Source organism: Lagopus muta, chromosome 17 (assembly GCF_023343835.1).
Source record: "Lagopus muta isolate bLagMut1 chromosome 17, bLagMut1 primary, whole genome shotgun sequence".
NCBI classification, from domain to species: domain Eukaryota; kingdom Metazoa; phylum Chordata; class Aves; order Galliformes; family Phasianidae; genus Lagopus; species Lagopus muta.
In genome coordinates this window covers 6,916,355-6,932,685 of record NC_064449.1, presented here as the reverse complement: position 1 = coordinate 6,932,685, position 16,331 = coordinate 6,916,355, and the positions used below count along the sequence as shown (strand labels likewise).

General features: G+C 39.1%; 1 protein-coding gene across 2 annotated transcripts in view; it reads left to right on the top strand.

The window, feature by feature from the left end:
• The window catches only part of LOC125701575 (MLX interacting protein), a 45,073-nt gene extending 29,016 nt beyond the window's left edge, over positions 1–16,057 (top strand). For both annotated transcript variants that reach the window (XM_048963796.1, XM_048963797.1), the window contains exons 10-17: positions 1,781–1,902; positions 2,540–2,726; positions 3,084–3,208; positions 4,784–4,885; positions 6,622–6,749; positions 7,824–7,947; positions 10,046–10,175; positions 10,845–16,057. In XM_048963796.1, coding sequence (XP_048819753.1) covers positions 1,781–1,902; positions 2,540–2,726; positions 3,084–3,208; positions 4,784–4,885; positions 6,622–6,749; positions 7,824–7,947; positions 10,046–10,175; positions 10,845–10,966 — 1,040 coding nt within the window. In that variant the 3' untranslated portion in view covers positions 10,967–16,057. The remainder of the gene's footprint in view (positions 1–1,780; positions 1,903–2,539; positions 2,727–3,083; positions 3,209–4,783; positions 4,886–6,621; positions 6,750–7,823; positions 7,948–10,045; positions 10,176–10,844) is intronic.
• The last annotated feature ends 274 nt before the right edge of the window (positions 16,058–16,331 follow it).

The following is a 16,331-nucleotide window of genomic DNA, read 5'->3' as shown; positions in this document are numbered from 1 at the left end:
TCGTCTCAGCCTGCCTGAAACTCTTTGAGGCAGAGTTCAGCTAGGGAGCAGTTGTTGAAGTGGGCCACGATGTTGGTTCGAATGGAAGCATGGATATGTGCCCACAAATCATTCCATAAATCATCAGTGTTTATCAGGATTGGGGTGAAGAGAACCAGTTCACCTTGGGTGTGATTTGGAGACATTAGAATTTCACAAGGGCAAGAATAGCATGTGTGAGCAGAGAAGGTTTTGTTTGTGGTTCTTGTGGGAAAGTTCAAGAGTAGAGCAGGAGAGGCAGCAAACTTTGTCTTGGAATTACTGCACTCTGTTTTCAAACTTGTCCTGGCTGGGATCCAAGTGACCTCAGCTGCCTGGAACGTACAACAACAATCCAAGAAAAACCCTCCTATGAGGAGTATCCTCAAATAGGCTTTATGAAGTTGTAGGTATGTCAGCCAGGGCTTTTCACTGAGCAGGTGTTCCTGGCAACATTTCTGCCTGTAGTGCTTATTAAGCACAAGCCCCTGTGTTTACAGCAGCCAAGATGTTACTTACGTAGTAAAGCATTGTGAACAACTCTAGCAGTCAGAAAGTCTTTGTTCCTAGTATATGCAGCGCATCTTGGTTCTTCACCCCTTGTATGCTTTCCCAATACTTCTTCACTTTCTTCTGGACCACCACAACTAATAATTTGGTTTCTCTTGTAGTTTTAAAGCCATTGGTGTTTTTTATTCCTAGCAGTGTGTGTTCAGAGATCACAGTGCTCCTAAATTGCTGGGACACCAAGCTCAGAGGTCAAAGTCAAAACTTTTTGTAAAGACTGAAGCTTTGTTTTTGACAGCAGTGTAGACATCAGTCCTTATAACTGAGGTGTCAATGTGTTCAGGACAAACAAATAATCTCATGACTGTAAAGTGAACTGCATTATAATCTCTAGAAAGGGATGTGTTTTGCTTACGGTCTTGTGAAATAATGACTCAAAAATAAGATCTCATCAGGCAAACAGTTTTGCATGGGAAAGAATTCTGCTGTCTCCACTTCAATGTAAATATTCTGAGCGAGTGAGCTGAAATAAATACACTGAAATACTGAAATAAATAAATAGCCCAGAGGGATATTCAGTAAGTTTGGCTTCAGTTTTCTCAGAAAGCATGCAGAAGCATTGTTTTTGCATGATTCTTCCCTTAGTGATAACGTAGGATAGTTAGTTATGTGCTCTGTAAAGTCTGTGCAAAACCAATGTCGGCATTAACGTACATCTACACTGGTTGAACTGAGACCCTAACTGCTAGAAAGGAAAAAAACAAAAAACAGCCCACCTTATCCAGGGCGAGGATTCTAATTCCTGCTGTAGGTGCAAGCTTCCTACAGTGATGGTGATCTTTGAGATTTTTTTTAAGCTTTCATTGTGGAGACAGCTGCTGCTATTTACAATTAGCTCCAGCTTTATAACTGTGTAGAATTCTTGGTCCTTTAACTGTTTCTCTGGAAATTTGATGATTTGTAGTCATGTTTGGTTGTCTCCTATAAAGCAGCTGTAAAACCAGGTGGTGAAAGATGTTAGCAGAGTGAAGTGATGAGGAAGAGAATTTAATATACGGACAAGGAAGAACTGGACTCATGGAACTGAGACTATCAGAAAACTGATGGCACTTAATAAGGCAGTGAAATAGTACAGTATAGGTGCCCATTCCCCCTGTTCAGTGCCCAGTATTTTCATAATTTCATACATAATAATCTTCACCTTCCTTTTTTTTTTTTTTCTCATTAACTATTCTAACTTAATTGTGTTCTTCAGCTGCCTTTCAGGGACAGTCCAGAGCTGTGATTGTAACTCCCACACCTTTAAAAAGAGAGGGGATTTTGACGCCTGCCATGTCGCAGTCTAATGTTGCAATTGCTCCAGCTGGAATTGCCAGAGTAAGGAGAATTTTTTAAATGTTTGGTTTTCTTAAGGTCAGTTTTTGTAAGCTGTTAAAGCCATAGTGAGCTCAAGGAGGCAACTAATCCACCAATTCTCAACTGTTAGCAGTGTATGTGTGCAGTCTGCATTATGTTTGCTTATTTTATTTGAAGTACTTTGTGGGCCTGAAAGTACTATCTAGTTTTCACAGCCTCTGTCTCACAACATGATTACAAATTGGAACTCATATCCTACTCCTAGTGGGGATGGTTTCTGCTTTTCATGAATCATGCAGAAGGTAGAAAGAACCTGGGGTACTCGCCTTTCTATTTTTAAGTTGGAAAGTAAAGTTTGAGTGGATTTTCCAGTATGTTCTATACAGAAAGGTGGAACTAGATTTTAGTATGTTGTGCTGTTGCTATGTAATAATACTGCATTAAGTTCCGAAGGGATGCTGGTTTCCTGCCAGAAGTCTGGCTTCAGTGCCTGAAGTTCCCTAAGTATCAGTTTGGTGTCATCTGATTGTTAGTGGTGTATTAGTTTGTTACTTTTAGCCAAAGACAAGGTAACAAATACTTCTTTTTCCTTCTCATTTTCTCCTTCTTTCTCTCTCTTTTTTTTTTCTTTTTTTTTTCCCCTTCATGCTGCTCCCAGGCTCCTGGGGTGACAGAGTTCCGCAGTAACATTCTGGTTGGTCCAGCACAGCAAGCGTCAAGTAGCCATCAAAGCCAGTCCTCAGTCTCACACCTCTTCTCTACTAATGTAGTCCAGGATGTGCTGGTGAAAGGAGAGCAAATCTCTTCCCACAGTAGCAGTTCACAAGTTCCCTCACCTACACCTAGTAAGTTAGAAATTTGTAAGCATTCTCTCTTCCCTGCATGTGCTGGTGTGTTTCCATTGATTAGGTAAGGTGTAAATGGGCCTTAAAGATTCCAGGATACTTCTTGAAGGAAAAGCTTTTTGGGCCCTCATGCCCTCCTGCTTCAGTTGCATCCAACTGTTGACAATTTTTTCTTAAACTGGTGTGCAGTGTTCCCACAAACTGTGACTTTGTGCTTTCTATAAATGATTGCTATATCAATGAAGATAACTTAGATGTCCGCTGCATTTTAGTTGTGTTCCAAATAGAATCTTCACAGCAGTTGTATTTGCTACAGAATATTGTTTGTTAATGTCTTGTCTTTCTTCTTTTATGAAGGCCGAGACTGTCAGAATTCTGGCCAGGCTTCCCCCTGCACCTCAGAGCAGAGCCCCAGTCCACAGTCTCCTCAGAACAGCTGCTCAGGAAAACTTGCCACTGATTCTCCAATGGGTGCACTTAAGGTGTGTGTTCGTTCTTTTCAGGTGCTTTTCTTTGCTTTTGTTAGTCACTTTTTTTTCCCCTGGTATCTGAGTGGACTGAAGCTGTGCTTCAGGAAAGTGGAATACTTGTGCTTGAGGGTTTAGCTTGTACTTCATCTGTGCTGCTCTGTTCAGTTTAAGATGTTGAACTTTAATCTACTCCATTCCTCAGAGATGCCTCACTAGAGAGGCCAGGCTTAACCATACCTCTGCAGGTCCTTATGGACATGACAGCAGGTTCCTGCTCTGGCTTACAGGAGTCTTATGCTGGAACTCATTTTATTTGGTCAGAGCTGTCACATTTAGTTTTAGTGTCACATTAGGTTAAACTGTGGCTTTTTGCCATTGTCTGTTGGAGCTCTTCAAGTGCAGAACTTCAGCCATTGCTGAAGGATAAGTTCTTGACCTGTTGAGTGAGTTAGCATGTCTCCAGTGATGCTTTTGCAGCTCTACAGAGAAGCAGCTCCAAAAACTCTAGAGTTAGAACTGTGAAGCTGTGAAATACTTCAAGAATCAAATTCCCTTTTTTTTTTTTTCTTCTTTTTCTGAGGATCAGGCTGTTAGGACAGGCCGGTAGTGGGGAAAGTGACCGCTAGATGGAGCCGTTCTCTTAAAAGAAAAGGCGCTGCGGTGTGGCGGGCGTTAGGGCTGTTGGTGGCTATTTGAAGACGTTTGCGTGAGGAGGAATTGCTTTGCATGCGTGCTGAGAGTAATTCTTCTGAAAGATGAGAGAGGAAGTGTTGCTTCCTTGTTTCTAGATGTACTCTCCTTGCTCCTCAGCATTCTTAGTTAAGCTAAACAGTTCTGTATTGCTTGGTAACATTTTTTTTCAGGTTGGCAAAACTCAGAGGGCACTGGAAATCTATGCTGTATTTTCTTGCACTTTCTGTGGTTTTGGGCAGTGACTTAACTACTTCACTACACTACTTTCCTTACTTGTGAATTGGGGTGATCATGGGCTGTCCTTGGAGAGCCTTGTTCTGCAGAAAGCACATTCTCAAGTAGAAAATTCCTTAGTTTCTCCTAAGTGTTTTGCTGGAAGCAACTTCAAGATTACTAATGCTACAAAGGAAAATGTTAATTCCTGACAGTCTTTGTCCTCAGGGTATGCTAGAATTGTGGACTTTTCTTTTTCTTTTTTTTTTTTTTTTTTCAATCAGAAAACCTATTGATGTTAATTGACATTCTGTGCATGTATTAGGTTAAAAAAAAAAAAAAAAAAAAGAATCATTCAAACTTAAAGACTTCAACAAAATCCTAACTAACTGTGTGCCTAAAATACAGAATTTGACATCAGGGAAAAAAAACAAAACATTTAAGAGTCTTAAAAAGAAATTTTTATTTTGAAGGAAATTCTACAAGGTTTAGAATTGAATTTAATACTTTATATGTTTCTTTCTAATCACTTAAACCACTTGCAAGTTTACAATCCTGTGGCTTGGCCTGGAAAGACAATAAATGCTGCAGTTCAACAAAAATGACACTGTGGACTTGAATAGCAGAAGTAATTGTAGCAGTAAAACAGTAAAGGCAAACAGCATAATTTTATTTACACAGACTCAAAGAATGAAGCGTATCTCATCAGAACAGAAACGAAGGTTTAATATCAGGATTGGCTGCAGTACCCTGAACAGCTTGGTTTCAGTGAACTCCAAGTCGGTAAGTAACTTGGCAGCTTTAATGGTTTAACAGGGAGTTGAAGAAAGCCGTTCTGAAAAAGAATTATCTCTCCACTGTTGACTGACTGTGCCAGATAGTCAGTGAAGATGGTTAAAATGAGATCCTTGGAAAGGGAAGGATGATAAATTCAGGTGAGAGAGCCCTGTAGATGTTGCGTGTGTTGATGCAGTTTCAAATGTTGATCAAGTCCTCTCTGATGAGAGACTGTGGCTTTAAAGCCAACAGGGAAAGAGTAAAACTGATTTTTACAATTCTTGTTGCTAGAACCCCAGCAATGAAGATTTTGTCACATTTACAGCATAGAATAACTACATGTACTGTTAGGTCACCTTTACTTTTGACGTACTACCTTTTTATGCCCATTCTGGAGGGATTCTGGTCCCCAGAACTGGACTCAAAAAGCTGTATCCAGTCAGTACTGTGAGCTTGCTCTGCCTGAATGATGAGCAAGCCAGAAGCCAGGTGTAGATGCTGTTGGTAAGATGTTGAGCCTGGCAAAATATACCTTGACAACTGACCTGAGCTAATAAACACTCCTGTGAACAGTTTGTTAGCAGAGGCTTTGTGCTGTGTTAACTACAGCTAAGAGCATGGCAGAGCAGTGCTGTACAACTGCGATTACTATTCACAAGTGTCCAAAAATGTCCACTGAAATTTCTGAAACGTACTACACGTGCTGGTCTGTTACTTCCTGAGTGCAGTTAGGAGTCTGACCATTTTAGGCTACTTTGAAAACCCCTATTGGACTCCTGACATGTGATATCACCCATCTGCCTTCAAGAATTTGCCCTTTACCCATGTTCTTCAAATGTTCTCAGCCTTTCACATGTTCTCAGTTTTTCCCTGTCACTTGTTTTTTGCGCATAGATTTACAGAGGAAAAAAATCCCTTCTCATTGTCATGCTTAAGATCTTACTCTGATGATGATGCTTAATTTAATTCACTAAAAACTAAACTAAAATAATTAAAACACAGGTTTCTCTGCAGTGCAGCTTTCTAAACATCCTTAAATACCACTGCCTCATGAAACGTGGAGAATATGAAAACTTATTGTCATCACATGGATGTGTCTACCTTGTTTTTTATATTTTCTATGTTTAGGCTATAAATTATCAGAATCTCACTGCTTGTTTTTATAGCCTATTTGAAAGGTAGTGATTTTTTTGATTATTTGACTTTAGTGAAATGTTTACTTCTGAAGTACAGGTTTTTAATTGCTTCCTCAGAACTGAAAGTGTATTTTAAAAACATCTGTGACATTATTTGTCTCCTTTGGTGGTAGCTAGGCCGTTTTACTTCTGTTTGAACAACTTCAAGCTTTCCAGACTAAGTTGTCAGCCAAGAACAATGCTTCTAACAGCACAAAAAATTTTTCAGCAGGTGCAGCACATCCTTCAGTACTGCCAGCATTTCTAGAAGGTTGATAATGAAATAAACACTTTGAATATATTGCTTTCAACAGAATAGAAAAGATGTGATTTGGGAAAGAAAACAACCTCTGCAGCCATTTTCTCTGTATTAGTGTGCAGATGGGAGTCGGATCAATGAGGAGTTCAGTATTAAGTGTTCTGTGTACCTATGTGTGCTTTGGCAGGATGAAGGAAATTTAAAAGGTGCTGAAGTGCTTTTCTGGGTGTTACCGCAGGTTAGAAGCAAATTCTTCATCCATCTAGCTTTGTTCCAGAAAGTGAGCTCTATGTTTGTGTTTGGTCTAGATCAGCCATGCAATCACTCTCCAGAAAACAGTAGAATATATCGCTAAACTACAGCAGGAAAGAACACAGATGCAAGAGGAAACCAGGCGCCTTCGGGAAGAAATCGAGGAGCTAAACGCTGCCATCATGTGAGATTTTGGGAGATTTCTGTCATGGAGCAGAGCAGCTTGAATGTTGCTTTGGCTAACAACAGGGGATGTTTGCCTCAGGTGTCGTGCCAAACAACAGATGGGTATTGAACAGAAGTGCTACCAACTTCCAAACAAAAAGCAAAGTTGTTCTGGGATGGGCATTGGTAGCAAATCTTGTGGATTTTCAGCAAGCTCTGAGCGTGAATGCACAACAGTGGCAGCATCAGAAAAGATGCGTTAGATCAGTTAGAAGAATTCTGAGAAGCCAGTGATGATTCTTTAAAAAAATTAGGCTCACTGGGGATAAAACGCTCCTATTCTTCATGATGGCTTTGCTGCAGTTTTCTTTCCTCATGCACTCAGTTTATACTGGAAGTGATGTGGTTGGTTATGTAGGACTTGGAATCATGGAGCATGCCACTGACTGAATGTAACTGATAAATCAATTCACCCTCCTGGTGTCCCTGTTTCCTCTGTTGGTTTACAAAAGTTAAGTGCTATTGAAAAGCATGTTGAGAACCCCAGTGAGTTTTCTTCCACATACAAAAGTGTTAGGCTTAGGCATTACGTTAGACTTATCAGCAAATCAAAATCTTTCTTTTTCTTAAAAAAAAAAAAAAAAAAAGAAAAAGAAAAAGAAAGAAAAAGTATGACAATTTCTGTTTGGTTTTATTTTAAATTGATCTGTTTCTTAAGAATCTTCGTAACATTTCATTCTGTAACACTGTCAGGAGTTAGTCTGTAAATTTTAACTTGACTCCTAATGTTCCTTTTTTCTGAATGGATCCCAAAAACTACTTTGTTCTGTATACTCTGCTTTCAGTTATGTTGCTTGTAAAAAGGAGTCTGTAGCAGCTTGAAAAACTGCTTTGCTGCATGAATATAAACACGATTGGAAAACTGTGTATCTCTGGCTGTAACAAATAAACTCGGGGTAGGGGGTCGTGCAGAGGGAAACCACCTCAGTTTGAGATACTGGGGTTGCACATGTTTCTATTGCTGTAATTTAGTCTGTAAAAGAAGTTTGTCGTTCCTGGTGGAGATTCTGACCTCAGAGCATCTTCTTTTCAGTTCTTGCCAACAGCGACTCCCTGCTACCGGTGTTCCAGTAACACGGCAGAGGTTTGACCACATAAGGTGTATGTTTGATGAGTACGTGAGAAATAATACCCTCCAGAACTGGAAGTTCTGGATTGTATCCTTTCATATTGACCTGCTGAACCTGAGGTTTGGTACTAACGTATTTTGAAGCACTAACTTGGATTCTGATGCTATGATTTCAGCCAAGTTGTTTAAAGTAATGCATGTCTAGAGCTTTCATTCACGTCTGTGTATGGAAATACTTCATATGTTGTTGTGAGGCAGAATTTGTTCACTTTAAAGTAGTTGGAGGTGACTTGAAAGAAATGTGGTACGAAGTCATTAGGTGGTTATACTCCAAGAAATGCGCAATTAAATGTTTCTCTAGCTGTAGCTTTTTCTCACTTTTTGCAAAGAATTATTGAGAACTGCAAAAATTGCTTAAAAAAGGAAAAAAATTATTATAGTCAGTTACTGAAACTGTTGTGGCAGTTTTGAAAACTTGCAACTTTTCCCTTTTTTTTTCCCCCTAGATTTCTTTGTCTTTCATTATGACAGCAAATCAACTTAGTTTCTCTTTACTTCTCCAGTGCCAGCAGCTCATTTACAGATGAATGATAATGCAAGAGGTGTATTTCCACAAGCAGGGAACAGAACCAGGATAGCTAATCCAAATGTACTAGTTTGCATCAAATATGATTAGCTGGAGTCAGTGCAGGGATGCTAGTAATTAGCGAGCGGAAGTGTAGTTATTAATGAGCAGAAGCATTAACCTTCCTTCTCCACGTTAAGCCTCTGTATGTTTGTATTTATATGTATTCTGTGTTTTTGTACGCAGATGGCTATCCTTCCTGGCAACTTAGATGATCAGAGTGTATAAGACCGTGCTTTGTGCATGCATCAAGAACAGCACTGTTAATACTTTCAGAATGTGAAAATGCTTTATTTTTTGATGTTTGGTTTATGTTAGTCCCAGAAAGCCAAATTCTCCTGTTTAGCATCCTTTTAGCTAACAGTTCTTAGCAAGATCTCACTGCAGTCACTTGGTGCAGTAATAGCACTAACTCTGAAGCAGTTTCAGGTGAGTTATAAAAATTCACTTTATTAAAAAATCAGCAGAATTTTAACATAACAACGAAAACTGTAGTTAAGCTTATAGTATCAAATGCCACTGTAGTTGGTAAAAGGGAAGGTTGACAGGCTAAGTAGTCTTTCCCAGCTTTACCTTGTAGCTGTGAGGGGACAGTTGTCCAACAACTGGATAGAAACCTCAGCCACTGCTGACATATTTCTGAATGTCATGCACTAAAAAGTTAGAAGATTGAGAGGTGAGTGGTGGTAACTTTTTTTAAAATCTCCTTGTGAAATGACTGTAAGAGAGAGTTTCTTTACAAGTATGAGAATACTATGATTTCTGTTGCATATGAGAGGGAAATGAGTTATCTGTTCTTGGGCTGCTGGAGATAACCCAGGGGTAAAGTACTTAGGAATAGTAGAATATCAGCAGAAGAATACACAGTCAGTCTGTACGAGTCCATAACCACATGTAAATCCCCTGGAGTATTCCAGGCAGTTGCTGGGCCTACCTTGACTGTTAGCCACAGTGATGAAGATAGTGTATGACAAAGTGGAGATCAGTTTGGCCACATTCTCACACATTGCTGACTGTAGTCTGAAAATCCCTTCTGGGATAACAGGGTAAAATCACAGATTCTGAGCCTTCAAATGCGTTTTTAAGAAGCCAGTTCCATGGTAATCGTTTCTAAACTATATTTACTTGGTGAGTTACCATGTCAGTGATACAGGAAATTGTTTTGAGTTCACTATAATGGTGATCATTCCAGGAAGCCCCGCATGAAAGCCCAAGAAACACAGCCAAGAAGGCTTTTGGTGATACTCTGTACACGTTAATACAAGGTGAGAGTTCTGTCTGCTCTTTTACTGCCAGGAATGTTATTGGCAGCTCGTGGACCATCCTTGCAAGCAGTAACTACAGAAAGCTAAAGGAAAAACCTGATAGTTCTTAGCGTGCAGCTGGTTTGCAGGAGATAAGGTCAATCTCAGATACAGGAATTTTGAAAAATGAATCAATATTGGTAGAACTAGTAACTGAAGTTCAAATTTTTCCCTGCAGTTTGAGCTGTGTTATTTTTTCCCTTAGAATGTTTTGAACTTCTCCTTTGCTGTCTCCCTTAACGTTTGATGATTTGCAGTTCAGCATTATTATTAAGCCATTGTTTGAGTCCTTCAATGGAATGGTTTCAACAACGAGCTTTAAAGATCTGAATCAAACTGCAATAGCCTGGTTGGATCAGCACTGTTCCCTCCCTGTTCTGAGGCCAAGTAAGTGAATTTCTATCAAGCAGTAATTCAAGATCATAGTAAATGAGTCCATATGTAATAACTTTTCCTAAGAGTCAGCATATGACAGAAGCATATAATGCCCAATATGATTTTCAGTCTCTTTTTACTGTTGCACTGAACAGTGAAAAGAACTTTTGACTGTGAGGTATTTAATTGCCTGCTTAAGGCTGAACAGAAAAAAAAAGAATTATTGCTGAATACAGATTCCAGATTTTAAACAGTCTCAGTCTGCATTCAGAGTTCAAATATTCAACTTCGTTTGGAGTGAAGTCTGACAGTGTGATTTGTCCCATGAAGGAAAAGACTTCTGAAGTTTGTATTTCCCATTAAAATGACCATTGGTTTGGGCCTCGTTTCTTTACCCTTTACCTCTTTAAAAATCAGCAATTGTTTACATTCTCAGTCAGAATTTCCAAAAAGTACCCTTTTCAGTAGGAAGAAATAGGTAGATCTTTATTCTTCTCTGGGCACAGTTCTAAAGCATCTTACTTACTGTTACTGTATGTGCAAGTATGCATGTTTCTTAGAAGTATTTTTGTAATTCTGTCATCGTAACGGCCTTACAGTATTTGTATGCTGTCCTACATGGAACTGTTTGCAGTAAAACTGGCTTTTTCATACTTGTCTGGCTTTTTTTCTTTTAAATAGTGGTGTTGAGCAGCCTTCGGCAGCTAAGTGTAAGCACCTCAGTTCTGTCAGATCCATCACGCCTGCCAGAGCAAGCCACTGAGGCGGTCAGCAGGACGAATGAAACAGCTGGTGAAACCTAACAACCAAAGACAAGGAGTTATTTGTACAAAGGGTGGAGAACATGCCAGTCTAGCAGCCTGGTGAGTCTCCTTTCAGTTGGTGCACTTTAGAAAGAATTCTCTCCATCATCAAGATGTTGTTGGGAGCATCTGGCTCTGCCTTCAGGATTTGTTGAAGTGTGATGCAACGTTGTTTGTAACGTCTTGATTCCTCTTCAGTGCTGTGCTCTACTCCATTAAGTGAGAACACCAAGCTCAGGTAAATATAGCAGGATTCAATCCTGCAGGCAGCAATATATCTCCATCAATGCAGCATGCATCCGTATGCAACGAACATCTTTCTGGAAGACAGCTTCAAGTGCTAAGTTCTCTTAAGTGTAAATCTTGTACATCAAAGAATGTTCCCTTGGAGGGGAAAAATACTTTCAGTTTTGGTAAACAAAATATGCTTTTTATTTTGTATTCTAGTGTTGAGTTCCATTTGTTTTACTTGAATGGTAAAAAATTAAAATTGAACAAGATCATTTTAAAAACCAAAGGAGAAAAATAATCTGTCAGTGATGTCAACTTGTGGAAAATACTAGAATTAAAATCTCAGGCTGTGTTTTGTGTATTTTAATTTTAATGAGTGTACCATTGCATATGATCAGCTTCAAAACATGCTTTATTCTGTAGCAAATAAAGTAGTTCATTTTTATTATTTTCCTGATATAGCCATTGCAATAAAGTAATGTGCAGTGAGTGCAAGAAAGCTGTTTTAGCTTACAGATTCTGCAGTCAGGATAGACACATGAATTTCGTATTTGTTTAATCTGTAAGCTGTTTTCTTGCACTCTGCAGAGTTCATCTGCCTTCCTTATAAAACGTGCACGTGTAAAACACATCCATAGATAAATGTCATAGGGCTGCAAAGACAAAACTTCAGTTCTGAGAATTAAGTTGGCTTTTATGTTATCTCAGAAACTGTAGCAAACCATACTAGCTTATAGTCAGCTCTTAGTTTCTTTTGCCTTTTTTGCCTGCTCTTTTTGCCTTCTATTTAAAAACCTGAAGGACTTAGCCAAGCGTGGTCTGTTTGGGACAGTTATGTTCAATATAAATTTTAAAACTTATAAAGATATGTTTAAAATTAGAAATACTGTACGATGTTTTTCTGTTGCAGACTCCCCAAGTACTGTCCTTTGCTGTAGATAAGCTGAGTCTTGTTACAGTTGAGATAGTCTGTCCATCCTTAGACAACACTGGAATATTCATTCTGGCCAATTGTTCATATTTGGCCTGGAATGATCCTGTGACCCACGTATTTCCACTTCTTACTTGATTCTGATATTTTGGAGCTATGCAAAGTTTCCCTGGTACCTCCTCCAAGTAGTTTTCTGACAATTTGAAAAGCAGGCTGTCTGAAGGCATTGGGCAGGCTGTCACAGTGCAAACATGAAGAGTAGCTACTAAATTTAGGTATTACACGTACAGAAATTGAGTCAGTAATACTGTGTTGAGCCCAATCCTTCCTGCTTAGTGAGATGAACCATAAAAAACAGCAGTAGGATTTGGGGATCAGCACTAGGCACAGAGAGCGCTGGGTTTTTTTCCTTCTTGTCCTGAGATATTGCAGCTATTGGCTTTCATTGCAGAGTTTTCTTACGTGTGAGCAGGACTGTACCAAGAAGAATACATCAAAAGTTAGCCCCAGGGTCTGTTCCCAGAGCAGAGGTACTGTGAGTTGTGGAGTGGGGGAGCTGGAAGGGACTTCCAGGGGTGGTGATTTAATAAAACAGTGTATAAAGACTGTCATAGCAATTAGTGAATTAGTTTTCTAGGGAGGGCCCATATCCAGGTCTTTCTTACATTTTATTTTATCAAATAATATTATTTTGGATGCATCTGGGTAAAATATATTGGAACTAGATGATCTTTAACACAAGCCATTCAATGATTCTATGAGTTATTGTAGAATAATTTTTTAATCAGTACTTTAATCTCCTATTTTTATCACTGTTTGTGAGCTCAATTCCAGTGAAGTCACTTAACACTGTGATGTGCTGGGGAGTGTCCCTCAAATTCTTTACTATCTCACTGAGATGCCTAGATATCTACATGCATATTTGCATATTAAAAATATGTATCCAGTTTTCTAGAAGCACTTCATTAGACAAATAGTCCAGGAATAGATCCACTTGTGTTTTTGCTGTACTTTTCAGATGATCATGTTCTGAGTGACTCCCTTGCATTATTCTCCTGCTTGTCAGGCAGTGATTGTGCCTGATTTTTACCGTTTTTAACCACATCTGCAGTTGTGGTTGCAGTTGTATCAATGATGTCTCAACAAGCAAAGTGTGCAGTGCAGCCATGCCTCAAAGCCCAGGCAAGTATGATGACTTCTAAGCTTAGATCTTAGTGGTTGGAATCTCGCTGAATGAATTGGAAGTCAAAAGGGACCTTAAAGGAGTAGGAAGGGTGGGAAGTATGAGTGAACTGCTGCAGCTTTTACCCATTAATGGTTTTGATGCGGATGGAAAAAACCATCACAGTCATTGTACTGTGATTTGGTTACAATTGGAGGGGAAATGCTTATTTTAATATTTCTGGAGGAGAAAAAAAGCTCATGTCACTTTGAAAAGACCACAAATCTGAACAAAGTGTAAAGGGAGAAAATCGAGTCAGAGATTGCTTACTTAGGCAAGAGTGTAGGAGGGAGGGAAGGAGTAGTGAAAAGATAGTTTCCACGTAGTGCAATTACCAGAAATGATGTGGTAACTCTTTGAAGCAGCGATTCAGTGTATTTTCATCACCCAGTTGTTGCAAATCAGAATTTTTTTCTCTTACCCGTTAGCTTTGTGAGGGTTGTGATTTCATTTCATATGGAAACACAGGAGGATAAAGCTATCGTGTATCTCATCTCTGCACATTAGAAGTTCTGAGGACTGGTATGAAAAGGAATTGACTACGTATGTATTAATTCTTGCCTAGATTCCTACTTTGTTATGTATTTAAGCTGCTTAGTCTTTCTGCCTTTCTTGATTGAGGACTCTAAATAATATATTTCAGCTTTAACAAAACAAACAAACAAACAAACAAAAACAGCACAAAAAGCCAGAACAGCTCACTGCCACTTTCTTTGATTTAAGCAGTCTAACTTCCTGTGGATCACCGAAGTACATTAAGCAAGCAAAACACACTGTGCCTGTAGTCTACACAGAATTACAGATGACGCATATCTGTCTTCAGGTGGTCGGTTCTGGACTTACAAAGAATTCCTGTGTGAGCAAATATGACTCATTCAGTCAAATCCAACATATTTTGCTTGGCAAGGGAGTGGCTAGATAAAATATTTCTTGCCTGTGACACATGCAAGGTCAAATTGAGGTTGTCTAGTGGTGCCTTCTGACCTTGAATTATTTAAATTGGTACATTGTAGAGGGTCCCCTCCCTACATGCAAGTTCTAGAGAACTTGTTATCTGATAAACTTAGAAGGAAGTGTATAAATCTATTAACAGGAGGAATGAGCAGGAAAAGTCGAGGAGCAAACTGTAAGGAAGAAATTAGTCATAAAGATGGAGACAAGTCCTTGCTTCATCTGGACGCTGATCTCTGCACAGAAACTGGATTCTCAATTAATACCAGTTGATCCAATTGCTGGGTTTTTCCATGCTTTTCTAGACCACCAGGGAAGCCTTTCTTCAAGACAAGCTTACTAGAATGCTACCACCTGTGCCTTAATATCTTGGGGTCCTGTATTCATTTGATGTAAGTCTTACATTCTTACCCCTGATTTGATGCTACGTGGAAAATTTGATGAAATGGCAGAGCAAGGATTTCCTTGGTTTTAAAAGAGTGTGATGCCTGCATGGCATTTCAGAGGTTGTGTGCTGAAACTGAGGTGAAAAATTGTGTGTGGGTGTGTATGTGTATATGTATGGAAAAAGATTGCCTCGTTCTTGCTGACTTCTCTATCCTTCTGTACACAGGGACATGCCCACCAAAAAGTTTGACAAAAAACTAGTAAAGATAAAGATACTTAAATCTCTAAATCTGGAATTGCTTGAACAGTCAAAGGGCAGTCAAATGGTGTTTGAAAATAGCATCCCTTTACTTTGCATCCTTGTTTTTTTATGTTCTTTCTTTGCATGTGTATGCTTCTCACGATGGAGGTGAGAGGAGGGGTTGCATTTTGTTTGCTTTTGAAGTCTGAAGACTTCTGAAGATCAGCTAAGAGCAGGAGAAGGAATCTCACTGCAAAAACATTCAGTAACATGCTTTATTATTCCAAATTATTTGGAAGCTGTTCCATGTCCAATGGATAATTTGCTTGATGTTCCCAGCTAGAAGATACTGATAAAATAGAGTTGATAGTCAACTATTTTGACCTTTTTATTTCTTTTCTTTTTACCTTGTTCCTTTGCACCTTTATTGCAAGGGAAAACACCCAAAATTTGAATGTTTAGGTGCTTTAGGGCCTACCAATCTCACAGAATGAGGACAGATTTTGATGACTTGGAGATTTTTTGATTAGGTAAGATAACAGGAATTTTCCTATTTCTCTTCCAAGTTATGTACCTCCATTTCAGAGATGATTTACTTTTGAAGGCTTTCTTGTATGGGACCCCAGTGCTATTTCCACAACAGCTAAGGCCTCAGCTTTCCTTTGGTTTCATTCCTGGATGGATTTCATGCTTATTTTTGGTGTTAGAGCAGAAGTGGTAGCACCAAATTGTAGGTTGATCTGTAAAACTTGATTCAACTGCAAGGAAATACACCCAGGTATGACTTTAGACTTTCTAGCCACCGTCTGATTTGCTTTTATATCTGAACATTTCCAACATGAATAGAATTTTGAATCAAAAGATACTGGTTAGGAATAATCCTCATAACAACATAATGAGCAAATTGTTTATTTTCTTCTAATCTTGTATTTAAATGTATTTAAGTGAATGGAGTTCATTCTTGTTCAAAGAAAAAGCTTGGAGGTTTGAGGACTTCAGGTTGTACTTTTGCTTTGCCTAGGTTTCCTGTTCTGTTGCATGACACAACATCTGTTGTGCTGTTGATATGTAGCACTTTTCAGTAGGTCTGTTATATTGTGCAATGCATTTTTTATATTTACGACAAAATAAAAGTTATTTTTTGGAAGAAATTAGTTGTAATGTCTTCATTTTTTTTACCTGAACTCGACTTGGAAGTGGGGAAATGGGAAATGGAAGTCTTCCTGGACCAGGACCTTGGCATCCCTTTTGCAACTCTGAACGGTGACAAAGGCTCATTTCAACACTAGCTGTGCTGAAGCGACCCCTTTGGGATCCCTGTATTTGTGTTCCCCTTTGCAAGACTTGTATCTGCTGGTGATCTTTTGAAGCTTGGAGTCTTTTTAAGGCTTGTGCCCCTTGG